Source organism: Electrophorus electricus, chromosome 6 (genome assembly GCF_041902795.1).
Source record: "Electrophorus electricus isolate QZ-2024a chromosome 6, ASM4190279v1, whole genome shotgun sequence".
Lineage (NCBI taxonomy): Eukaryota > Metazoa > Chordata > Actinopteri > Gymnotiformes > Gymnotidae > Electrophorus > Electrophorus electricus.
The window spans coordinates 16,664,523-16,677,500 of record NC_137502.1 but is presented as its reverse complement, the minus strand read 5'-3'; the positions used below and the strand labels follow the sequence as shown (position 1 = coordinate 16,677,500).

Sequence of the window (12,978 nt, the reverse complement as noted above, 5' to 3'; positions counted from 1 at the left end):
TTAACAATAAATCAATAAGTCGACTGAAGGATAAGAGAACACGTTGACCTTGAAGCACCTTGCACAATCCCCTGGGGTCAGTCGAGGTTGTACTTTGTGGCTGGTTTGGGTGAGGTAGCCCTTCACTCCTCTGAGAGTGGTCTGTGTGTGGTGTCTGGCGACGTGTCTGCTGTACGAGGGGACCTTGTCCATCATGGATGTACTGTGGTATAGCTGCCAGCGCTGCTAATGGACTCTTGTTTTGGGGGGTTTTTTTTGCTTTTTTGAGTAGTGTTTTTAATGTGAGTAGAGGGGTGGAGAGTGGGACAGATGAAAGGGTGGGATTAAGGAGGCATACTGAAAGCCCTGGAGCAGTGACTAGTAAAAAAAAAAAAAACAATGTAAAAACTCCACTCTTTATGGTGCTTTTGAACTCTACTGAGAAAGAATCGGTTTCTTTTCCGTCTGCCTACGTTTCATGCTGTTTTTTTTCTCTATCTCCCCGTCTCAGTCTCTCTCTACTTCAGCCTCCCTTTCTCTCTCTGTTAGGTCCTTGACCTGTATGACACACCTGAATTGTACTGTTCCCCAAATTAGAAAGAAATATGTCAAATAAAGGATCATTTTTGTGTGTGTGTGTGCGTGTGCGGGCCATGTAAGTATATGGGTGTGGTGCCTTGGTTAGACTGGGGTAAGGAAGTTTGGTTTTTTGGGGTTGTGGTTTTTTGGGGGTTTTTGTTTTGTTTTTTTTTACTCCTTTAAACTTAGTCTGACTTGTATGTTTGTGTGTGTGTGTGTGTGTGTGTGTTTGTGAGAGAGAGAGAGAGTTCAGACACGCATGTGGATGTTCTAGGCAGAGAGAAATACATTTGTTTATTGTGAGTGACCATGGTTCTGTGTTCCTACAAGAGATGAAAAAGATAACTGCACAAAAGTGATGAGCACATTCCCTCCATTTTCCTCCTGTTAAGAGACCAGGCCCTAAAAATAGATATGAGTTTCTCACGAGGAGAACGAAAAGAAGAGGTGGGAGAGAGAGAGACATGGGGGGGGGGGGGGGGGAGAGAGACGAGGGAGGAATTTCCGGCCATGAGTTTGGGTTAAGGGAGCAGTGAGCTATTTGACTGCCTCATACACTGATGAGTATCTTGCTGGATTTGTTTGGTATGAGCCTTGAAATGAATGGGGTCACCAAATGTTTAGCCTGACTGTTCTTAATCTTTAGACCTTATATAGACACGCACACCTTCCCAGTAATCTTCATTCATGACCTGATATTTTACCCATTTTATTAGCACTGCTCTTCTTTTGTTACTCTGTGTGTGTGTGTGTGTGTGTGTGTGTGTGTGTAATAAGCCTCCTATGCCCCATATCACCCCACGGGGGAAAAAAAGCTGGACATGCAGAACTCTGTGAGTTTATAAGACTCGTTCACAATGGCTATTGAGTGACGAGCTCAAGTTTGAATCCTGGGTGCTGGCGTTTTTAACCCAGCGTCTGCCGGCGTGGCCGAAACAGTGCTCAGAGCACAGGCCTGCCCGGGACACACGCCCGTCTGCGAGTCCCACGTCTCGCCTTACACTTGCGTCAGTCCTACTTCCCATGATATCATATGGCTTAACCTCCATAGTGTTATTCCCCCTTGCTTTAACAATAGAGGCCAGTGTCAGCTTCTTCCCTGCCTCGCCAGCCCACTAGTACCTGCCCCGCTGCCCCTCCCACGTGCTGCTCCGCCCATCCCTGTGACCGTTTCACAGCACGGCTCTTGTGCTTGACTGATCCGGCGTCGGTTTTGTCTCCTTGCTCCACCCAAGCTGCCCTGACCGTAACCCGTCTGTAAAACAGTGGTGAGCATCCCTCCACGTGGACACCTACCGTCCTGCAGAGGAGCCTGAAATGTTGTACCTGCATGTGCACATCTGGTCCAGGTGCAGTGTAGGTGGTGAAAGCATTTTCCAGTATACATGCGGGAGTGCGAGTTGGATATAAACGCAGACATATTGCTACATTCCTGTCCTGTTTATTTTTATTCGAATTTTAATGGCTCTAGTATGTGCGTTTGCTGCTCTGGAGCTCACTAGCACCCCCTGGTGGCGAAAGGCCACTAAAGCGTGGTCTGGAGTTTTTATTGCACTCGGGGAGTTTTTACTGCCAGGCTGTCTGTCAGCAGCACCTGCCAGGTGCTCTGATGAAAGAGTGATGTGTGCGGGCAGAGGGGTGGGGGCGTGGTTGAGACGGGGAGAGAGATCAAATAACCTGGAGAATAGGGCTCTTATGTCTTAATATAGACTCACATGTGCTTTTGCGTGTGTGTGTGTGTGTGTGTGCTCTGCATGCCTTGTTTTAAAGCAGCAGGTGTGCTGCGCCCTGCCGTGTTGTGATTCAACGTATCTTGATGATGACAAAGTGCTACGTGCAGCCGCGCACAACTGTTAGGATGAGAACATAATGCCATGAAGCGAAGCGTTCTCGCCATTGATCTGTCGAGGCCGCCTTTCTCTTTCCTACGTGCCCGTCTCTCCAGCGCAGAGGCGAGCTTCCACGCTCCTGCCCCTAACAACCAGCGAGCGCTCCCAAGTCGCCGGAACTCTCGCCCAAACTCATTTGTCTGAAATGAGGGGGGGGGGGGGGCTCCGAATACAGAATCCATTACAAAACTCACGTACATTTTCATCAGAGGAGTTCTATTGCGTGTAATGGACAAATGGGGCTTTTACCGAGCTCAGAGACTTTTACTGGTGTAATGATGCATTTTGGAAGCTGGAAATAGAGAGCACTTAAAGCCTTCAGTGCATCAACTGCCAATGGGTTGTTGTTTTGTTGTTGTTTTTTCTGTCGTGTTGTGGATACTTACGGTTGCTGATGGGATGCTGCTTACCTGCGCCTTTGACGCACATGCTTTTTAAATTTTAATTGGCGACGGCGAGAATAACGGCATCCTGAAGCCCCACGCTCCATCCAGCGGAATCCTTCGGCGGTGTTGTTTGCTCTCGCCTTTCGCCGTAGGCTAATGGGACCAGGTATTGGAAGGGGACGCGCTTTTCGCGGCCACGGCTGTCCCTTCCTCTGCTCGTTGACGCACGCAGGCAGGCAGATAAATGCAGCCGATCAAGGGGGACGGGGTGGGGGGGGGGGTTGTTTTAACGCCGCGGTGGATGGGTTGCCATGGAAATGACCGAGTTACGGGTGCAAGGGATCGATCAGCAAGCGCAACCTCAGGTGCTGTGCTATGGCGCACGTTACTCCGTTCTCCTCATGTTCTCTGCTCTCGTCTCATATATATATATATATATATATATATATATATATATATATATATATATATATATATATATATATAAAAATCTCCCTCATTAATTCTGATTTACTTGAATCCTGTTAGGTTAAATACAGATCTGTTGTTATTGTACACATAACAAGTAGTGTTACATAAGGTCTTCCCACTATGCAGCAAAGAACATTTAGCACATAGTAATAACTCATCCAAATACATAATGGAACACCCTACTAGGACAAGACCTTTGGGCACCATCCCAATCATTCTTCATCGCAGCATTATGGCGGAATCCCGGAATGAAGGCTTTTTGCGGATTCTGGGTGCAGGTCGTTATATCTTTAGATCCTAATGGCCTGTGCCAGGTGCGCTGCGCTGTATCTCAGGCTGGCTCTAATGGAGTCATAAGCTTTACTTCACATATCCAAGGGCAATTTCTCCCACAGCTTTTCTGTCTGTCTGTCCATCAGCATCCATACCATATTTAGCCTTCATACTTTGCTGTCTTTGTTTGGAATAGATGATTTGATAAACAAATGCTCTCTCTCTCTCTCTGTCTCTCTCTCTCTCAATCTCTCTCACTTTCTGAGAATTATAGAGAGACAACTGAAAACAGGGAGGGACAGGAAGTGAGAGATGGGAAGATATGACAAAAGAGTCAAGTGTGCTGCAGCTCTTTTTAAGTCCCGTCATATGGACACTTTTATTTTATGACTCGGGCATTTGGCATCTAGTGTACCATTCCTCCAAAATAAAGTGTTTTACTCTCCTGCGAGGCTCTAGCCTTTTTTCATTCTTTCTGCTTACTTCTCTCCTCTTAAATCTCTGTGCACTATGTCCCTGAAAGAACACTTCCCAGGTCGTGACCCCTCTGATTCAGTGGCCCCAGAAGGCTGTGGCTGGAAACGTTGCTGCGCTCTGAGAGCGAAAATACATAGAAATTAAATAAGGGGGCAGGAGGGAGGAAAAGGGAGGGAGAGAGAGAGAGGGAGGGACAGAGAGAGAGAGGGTCCACTCATTGACCTTCCAGTGGAATAAAGCTCGTGTGTGTAAGCAGAGAGAGGCGGCCCGTCCTGCAGCCCGGTAAAGTCAGTGCAGTCCGGTAGCGTGGCCATACGCCGAGGCCCCTGAGTTCAGGCTCAATCCTGGCAGATGGAAGCCCAGGATTTCAGAATTCCAGTCACAGCGCAGCCGTGTGGGACCACTGCAAGGGCGGGACAGCTCGTCAGAGCAGTGGATCATAAGCCCCAAGAACACTGTCCAAACAGTGATTCTGAATTTAGCCGTTAGGTCATTGGGCGGACGTTCGTTGGGAGGGGTTGGGGGGACATTCATGGGGGGCAGGGAGTTATTTTAGACGCATCCTTTTTCATCCTTCAAATGCTGCATTTTCCATTTGGCCTTTCATCAGATTTGAACTTCTCACAGGTAGATTAAATGTTTGCTTCTTGACTACATTACGAGCACATCATCATCCCTTGATCGTGAAGCGTTCAGGTTGTGTCTCCAAAAAAGGGTCTGGGGGGGTCTGGAGTGATTTTCGCCTCGGTCCTTTTTGAAGACATTCAAACGGCATTTCACAGCGAGCTCGCTGCTCGTGATTGGCCAGTCGTGGTCTTTCCAGTCAGGATCAGACAGAATGTTATGGCAGGGGGGAGAGGGCGATGGACGCTCGAGCGTTGGGGCCTTTCAGGAAGTGATGCTCCACTCTGCTTTGATCCGGTACTCGGCAAGTTGGATCTTATGTTGTTTAGGGCCTTTCTTTCCACACAGCGGCGCAAAGGAGGTGCCCTTGAGTAATACCAAAAGGCACGGTCGTCCTAGGCCATCGTGTGCGTGAGCCATTGCCGACGTAACCTGCTTGCAAGGCCACTAGGCTGCCTGAGAAACCTGTGAAGGCTGTGTTCTCTCAGGTCCTGTAATTGGCCACCAGATCAAAGGAAAAGCGAGTATGTCATAGAGCTGGTCAGCCATGGTGTCCTGGGCCAATTCCGGGCCCTTCCCGTTGGCTCCTCTCACTCCACCGGGAAAGGAGAGTGCTACGGAGCAAGCGCACTGTGGCTTCCCTGCAGAGACCGCCATGAACTTCACACGAGAGGGTCGTGGCAAAGCGAAAGCATCAAAAACCAAAAAATCAAACGTACTCTTCAGATGATGAAAGGCGCTAGCCTCTCCTGGGGAGGTTTCGTAACGCCAGCTCATTTTTGGTTTGGCATCTGTCTTCCCTTCCTTGCTACCCTCGTTTGCCCTTTGATGCCTCAGCCCACCTTGAAGCACATGGGCCCCGGCGGCTGCAGAGTCACAGGCTGCAGTGGGGGCTTGTGGGAAGAGCTCCTCTCACTGCAATTACTTGCACTGCATTTGGTTTTTCGGTGAACCTTCTTGCTGCTATGGCAACTTGGATAAAAGGTTCATTTTGCACATCTACTGACCTTTGGTTGGGGCTTTCTGATCTGGTGTGTGTACACGCGCGCACACAGTTGCTGGATCTGAGAGATTCTGAAAGCAGCTCTCTGACGTGAAAGTAATATAACACTTTTTTTGGTAACCCGAGGCATGACTCGCTGGTTGTTCTGGTGCAGTCAAGTCCAGAATTTATATCTGCGCCATCATTTTTCTGTGAAGGATGAGAAACGCTGCAGCTGGTGTTGAGCGCTCCCTAGTTTTTATAGAGTGAAGCCTGCAGAATGTTGTACTACAAGATCTAACACACCACCCTTTTGCACCATATGGTACCGACTCACCTCGATTCACCTTTTTTGGTTTAACATCTGGAAAAGTCGTGGATTGTACCTGGTACTTTTTTGGCCTCCATCGAGGTCCCAAACAAGCCGATCAGACAGAACAGTCGCTGTACTGTCAGGCCAAGGGAGATGTGTCACAGATAACATGAACTAGCTAGTGCTGCTGTGCTGTGCTCTATTGTTTACATTCTGTCTTCTACAGGACTACAAAAGTCCGGTTGAGTCGAGTAGCACAGCTCCGGTACCATGCATTGGAAAAGTATCTTAAAACACCAGTTTCCTCTTCAGCCTAGTACTTACACACGACTGCACGGTTGGGTCCTCACCCCTTTAACTATATGTAGTAATAGTCTCTTTTCTGCTCTGTGTGTGTGTGTGAGTAAATATAACACACCTCTGCTGACTCACTGCTATGTGTTATGCTCATGCATTTGTAATTGTGTGTGGGATATGTGCTGCGTATGAACCGCTTTTCTAAAGTACCCGCCTTGCTGTTGCCATAGCGATGTTGGGCGCCCCTCCCCCTTACGGCAGTGTTGATATCTTTAGGCTGAAGCAATATAGCGTGCAGGGGAAAAACACGGGGGGGGGGGGTTAAGCTGCATCTGATGTTGATTGGTTGAGTCTGTGTGCCGCGCTCGGTGCTCGGCTGCTCAGAGCTGCTGGTGAGCTGCTTTCGGTCTTTGCCCTGTTTGCTGCCTCTCATTAAAGGCTGAGAGGAGAGGAGGACTGAATCCGTACGCTGCTCGCTCTCTCTCTCTCTCTCTCTCTCTCTCCCTCCCTCCCTCCCTGTCTTTCCCTGTCTCTCTCCTTCTCACTCTCTGCCTGAGTGAAGAAAGGAGGCTGTGGGTTACCTAGTCCCATACGACCGATTTAAAAAAGCTCCAGATTCGCACCCGGGAGGCTGCGGGTCGGGGAGGGGGAGTCATCCGGAACGCTGCACTGCCTGTCGCACCTACTCCTGGGGCCTCGCTCGGGGGAAGAGAAAGCGGGTGCGCGTGCCGGCGGGGGAGTTAGCCAGGGGCCCGGGGAGGCGGCGTTGGAGCTGCAGCGGCACCGACCCCAAGCCGGGCCGGAGCACTCGAGCCCAACGAGCGGGCCGCATGCTGCAGATGGTGCGCACCCTCGCCCAGTTCACCATCGCCCTGGAGGAGATGCAGGAGTGCGGCGAGGGCGCCGCGGAGGACGGCGGGGGCGGAGGGCGAGGCGGAGCGGGCGGAGAGGAGCCTGCCGCCGTCGCCGAGCCCTGCAGGAGTGCGGCCGGAGCGGGGAGCTCCCAGACCGGCACAGAGGTACTGCGCAGTCGGTATGCTTTCGACTCGAGTGAGCGCGAGGGGGGGGGGCTTCGTCCGGAGTGGTCCGGGCAGGCACCGGCCCACCGCTGTAGCGAAAACACCTGTTGCGTGGTTTTGGCCTCAGGATTTGTACGTTTTCTTCTTGGTTTTGCCACGCTCATCGCAGCACGGCTCTCGTCTCGCGGAGGCTTTGATGGGATGACAGGGAAGGATTGAGGAACACGGAGAGCGAGTGTCAGCAGAGGGTGTTCGGTCAGAAACCCGACAGTGGTCTGTTCCTCCTCAGCCAGCCTCTTCTGCTCAGGTGTAGCAACAGGATTCCGCTTCACACAGGGGGCGAGAGAACAGGGCTGAGTGGTGCTCCTCTCTCTCTCTGTCTCTCTCTCTGTGGTATGGCATGTGTGTGTGTGTGTGTGTGTGTGTGTGTGTGTGGTGTTTCTCACACATGTAAGTACTGCACTAGGCTGCCTTCTGTCCCCGCACCCCTAATAGAATTAGAGCCGACTAATTCGGCAGCGGGTGAACCATGTGATTAGTCAGCCCCTCCCACTTCCAATCAGCCAGCAGTCTGCCCCGTACTGTATTCCTGTGTGTGTGCGTGCGTGCCTGCCTGCCTGCCTGTCTGTTTACAGCCCCGCCCTGCTCAACGCCCTCCCACACACTCACGCTTTGGTCACTCGACGACGCTCCTCGGTTCCTGCAGCTAAACCACTCAGACACATGGCATGTCCCCTAAATCTGATGCTTTGATGCTGGATGTCAGTAGAGGTAATGCGATGGTGTATGGCGTGTGTGTAAAGATCCAGGCCCACTGGTGGTTTAGGGGGTTTACTGTGTCCGTATCATGTTAAATACACAGTACCGTGTAGCAGCTGTGTGCTTTTGTGATGCAAATTCGGTGTGTTTAAGATATTGCTGTCATGTTGTTTTTACCGTATGCGCACTCGGTCTCAATAACTGCCCACCGTGTCAAACCACTGGGTCAGAGGGCACCAATTCAAGACAGCATCTCCAGTGGTGCTCATGAGAAAATAGTCGGTTAATGGAGTGGAAACGGTAGGGATGGAGATGCAGTAGGTTTGTAAAGGAAAAGATTTTGGATTGGAACTCCAACAAATCTGAGAACTCTGACTGCTAATCTGCACAGATGGGATTTACCTGTCTGCGTGGGCCCAGGGAAAGGAGGTGCCCCCACTGAATGCTGTTTAGCTAGCTTGATCATGTGATTGAGATGTGTATTTTTAAAAAAAATTCTTAATATACCTTGATTTCTCAGTAGTCATTTCAATGTTCAATGTACGTCACGTCTCAAATGACAGAACACTAATACTGCAACGGTAATAACATTCACATTTCTTGCCTTGTGAATGTTATTACTGTTGCGGTATTAGTGTTCTGTTATTTACTGCTCCCCGCCCCCGTCCCTTGAGGTAATGGTTCAGTCCTGCTGGTGTGGGGGATGGGAGAGGTGATATGGTGTTCTTTCACATCATGTGGACCAGTGAGATGATGTGAGATTTCCCATGGCATTTACAGTGAAAATGGAGAGTTTTTCCTTTCCTTTCTTGGGCTTTTCTCTTCTTTTCATCTTTCCTCACTGCTCGATTTCATCTTTTTTCCCCCCATTCCTGTCATTTTTCTAGTCTCTCATACTCCCTTCCACGTCTGGACGTTCTCTGATAGCCAAAACTAACTGGCGCGTCCAGCTAGGCCTGGAAGTCTGGCACCAGCACGCAGAGAACAGCTGGAGGCAGAAAGGTGTCTGATTGGTCGTGAGGCATCACGGGGCCTCTGGTCCACTCTCTCTGGGCAGTTCCCAGTGATCCTGGCTGTGCCCCGCTGGCCGGATGGAAAGCCGGCTTCCTTGGGAGCGTGAGAGTAAGATTTTCTCTCCTTGCATCACTCCTCTGTGCAGAAACACAGACAATGTCCTGGAACGCAGGAGGAGAATTAGGCATGGGCTGGGCTCTCGGCATGACGCTGGTGTTATGCTGGTTTTGTGCTGATTTCATCTTCCCCAGTGTGAAGATGGAGGCTGACCAACTTGCTGCACTGATGTCCCTCCGCTGTTCTCTCCACGAGGTCTCGGCCTGGGGACAAACCCACCATCGGTAACGGGCACAACACGCGGTTGGGTCAGAAGGGACCTGTGCTCATGCATGTCGCACATGACCACCTGGATTGTCATTCCTGGCACGCAGCCTGAGCAGCACCCCTTCTGGCTCGGAAGGTGGCTGGAGCCTCAGAACAGGAACCAGAAAACCTGGCAACTGGGAGCAGTGTCTTCGCTTCCGTAGCCACGGACGCCCGTCACGGAGGTATTCGCGAAGGGGACGACGACAGCAGGAGTTGCGGACCGGCGGAGAGGAGGAGGGGCAGGAGTGCCAGCGTCCGATCCAGGCGCTAGGCAACTCCGCCAGCCACAAGTGCTCCGGATCCTCGGGATCGGAATATTCCTCCGACAGCTTGGCCCCACACCCACACACCCCTAACCCCCTTCACCTTGGAGTGTAATGTTTCTCTAACAAGCATTGCCATGTGTGTGAGCCTCTTCCACAGATTCAGAGTGGTTACTTTATCTCTGCCTCTCGCATGACTGGTTGGTAATCAAATAAATATATTTAGTGCAGTCCAGAAGCGTTTAGAATGGACCAGCAAGAAGTGCAGTTGATTTGAGATCTGAAGGTTGTGTATCGGTTATTCCAGGTGTGTTGCTCTGTGGCTACTATAAACGCATTTATACTATAAAACTATAAAAGCTGTGAAAGGTTTAAAACTGTGAAAGCTGTGAAAAATGGATAGCAGTGGGTAGTTGAAACACATGTGTTTGCGTGTGTACATGCAACTGTGTGTGCACGCACACGCACTCACTTTATTGCAGCTGTAAAGTTTGGCAGAAGTACTTTAGCATTACTAAGTCACTACATCCTCAGGCCTCCAGCGCCTGTTTTAGAAGGAAATGAGCTCTCTCGCAGAACCAGATGCCAGCCCCACCATACCAACGAGGCCCAGGCAGGCGGTGCGCCAACCATCCCCCTGGTCCTGGGTTGGCGCACCTCCCTTCGGTCTTGGCCCTTGAGGCTGCGGCTCCGTGCCGCACCGAGACCAGGGCGGGCCGTGGGGCGAGCTGGATGGGCCGAGAGGACAGGGGCCTGCTGGCTGCATCCGGCCTCCCTGTCGACTAACGAGCCTGAGGTGGAGGCATCCTTGTTCCATGGGAACGCCAATGTCATTTTGCTGAGGAACTGAATATAGCAAACCTAATCTGGGCCCGTCAGATCGGCTGCTGGCGGTCCAATCTGTCTAATTTGCAATTGAGTGCACCACAAGGAGAAGGTGATGACTGTCTGGCGTTTGAAAGAAGCTCTCACCTTCCCAGACAAGGAAGAGGAGATTTGAGTTCATGGCTTACAGGAGAAAGTAAACAGCAGTCTGTCCATGAGGCGGAACACTTTGTGGGTCTCCGAACAGCACAGGATCAGTAGCAGAAGCAGATCTCAGGCATTAGCAAAGATTCAGAAAGGAACCGGGTGCATACGTCTGTCCACACAAGCGCGCTTTATAAAGCGGCAGCCTCTCTTTTTTGGCCTCGGAAAGCTGCCATTTAGGGCTACACCAGAACTAGACAAACGGACACCCCTTTTGCGTTTATTAGCACCCCCTTTTACATACGGCCTCCATGTACACATAATTACCAACACTCTTCAGGTCTTTAGTGCTGGGGAATGTTGGACTTGTGTAGTACTCTGCAGATGATGATGACGACGATGATGGTTTGTTCCTGCATTACAAGCCATGCAAACTGAGTTACCTCTCACGACATAAATGGATCAACTCTGGACATTACACACAAACAGCAGGAACTGACGTGAATAAGTTGATTGTATTTAATAAGCTTAACCTGATAAGTGCTCTTCAGTTGCAAGGCTAGAACAAGGCATACTCTTCAGACTGAAGTGCATCTGCCCTTATTTAACTCGGTAGTCAAGACTCAGGGGTAACTAATCGAATACAGATAAATATTACAAAGGCAGGAGGCGAAAAACATAAGCGAGCCGTAAAATGTATTTTGCTTCCTTCTACTATTCCAGTCCGATGAACATGTACTCCTGCGTGTTCAGTTGGTCCCGCTGACGAGTACCGCCACGCAAGCTTTCATTTTACCCAGGCCACTCTCCCATGATTTCCCGGGATGGCGTTCTTCTCACCCGTGTGCTACATTCCCCGATCGGCTGCTGGAGAGAGGGGCAGAGTGATGGCAGGCACTGTAAGGAGCTCCGCTTGGTCGCTCCAGCCTGGAGCGCGTCCCTGTCTGTCCCGTTGCGGAGGAAGGTGGACGTGGTGTAGAGGGCTTGTACCCTCTCTATATTTAATGTCAGTCCATATCAGTCTATAGCATGAAATTCCTGAGAGTTTCATTATTTTAAGGTCTCCATTCCATTCGCCCCTTGAATGCAGCTCGCACGCAGTAGCACCGCGGTGATCCTGTCGCACTATAAGAAGTGGAGAACAAATACTACAGGGCTGCTCTTTGCACTTCGAAAGACGTCCGAGTCATGGGCCGACTGGCCCTGGTCGCACGGTGCTGGCACCGTGTCCGTCTCTGGCGGACAGCAGGCCAAGCTCGCGATGCTGCCTGCTCCCACGCCATCCTGCGTAACAAGTACCCCTCGTGAATATTTAACATCACTCCCACACGGCCCTCCGACCAGAATTCAAGCTCGGAAGTTGCACGGCTCCGCCGCTCGTTTGCTTCATATGTGACCCTGGCGAAGGTTTTTACCTCAGGGGGCGAAGCATGTTATTTTGCTACCCACGCACCCTCACCACCCATCCGCCCTGGTGTTGTCAACAGGTCCGTCCGTCGTCCTGTCTGCTTCCCACCCCCCCTCCTCTTCCTCGTCCTCGCTGGTAGGAGTCTACGGTTCCTTGTGTTCTCTCTCTCTCTCCCTCTCTAGGCCACATGGAGTGGTGGTACAGGCACATCAAGAGCGCTCCCATTTCTGCCCGGGTCACACCGCTCTGCATGAGGAACACACTTCAGACTAATATAACCACTTTAATTACGCCCCATGTATTACACAGGGAGCGATATTTGCTGAAGTACGTAAGTGCACAAAGCGCTCCTCGAGGTTATGTAAGGTTACGTAAGCCGGGCGCCTATGGGTTTTGTTTACGCTCGGTAAACAGGTTGGATTCAAACCATTCCTTCAGTTATGAAGATGAAGTGTTTTTGTGAAAGGTTGATGCTAGTGGTTTAAGTGGGAGGTGTGTGTGGGTGTGTATGTGTGTGTGGGTGGGGTGCTGAGGGGAGAGTGATTAGCTCATGCCCCTGTTGGACACACGTTTACTCTGCTCATGATTTGAAAGATTGCTGATTTTAAATAGTAGCTCTGATTTTATACAATGTCTACGTAATGGTGGACTGTCAGAAAGAGGATATGAGAATCAGAACCTTTCCAAAACTCTTTAGATGTCCTTTGACATTTAGCCATTTGACAGATATCTCAGGAATACGCAGAACCATCTGGTATGACTATATACTGTCTCTTTCGCTCCCTCACTTACACTCTCCCCCATTAGTTTTAGTACCATGGGCACATATTTCCTCCTGCTGGGGCTACTAGGCCATTGTGGGATGTTATTATTTAGACCAAAGTTCAGGTTGTGCAGGTAAAAAGCACCC

General features: G+C 50.5%; 2 protein-coding genes across 10 annotated transcripts in view; both read left to right on the top strand.

The window, feature by feature from the left end:
- arhgef17 (Rho guanine nucleotide exchange factor (GEF) 17) overlaps positions 1-12,978 on the top strand; it is a 55,615-nt gene that overhangs the window by 27,282 nt on the left and 15,355 nt on the right. The gene's annotated exons all lie outside the window — the stretch shown is intronic.
- LOC145658556 (uncharacterized) lies at positions 6,636-11,484 on the top strand. The gene is made up of 2 exons (XM_081715839.1): positions 6,636-7,289; positions 8,936-11,484. Exons 1-2 carry the CDS (start codon positions 7,101-7,103, stop codon positions 9,056-9,058), a joined length of 312 nt encoding a protein of 103 aa, XP_081571965.1. The 5' UTR covers positions 6,636-7,100; the 3' UTR covers positions 9,059-11,484.

What these genes read in the sequence shown, in the direction of transcription:
- LOC145658556 (XM_081715839.1), top strand. Translation starts at nt 7,101, where the DNA reads ATGCTGCAGATGGTGCGCACCCTCGCCCAGTTCACCATCGCCCTGGAG. An exon ending in GCTCCCAGACCGGCACAGAG is followed by an intron (nt 7,290 to 8,935) that starts GTACTGCGCAGT and finishes TCATTTTTCTAG; the next exon opens with TCTCTCATACTCCCTTCCAC.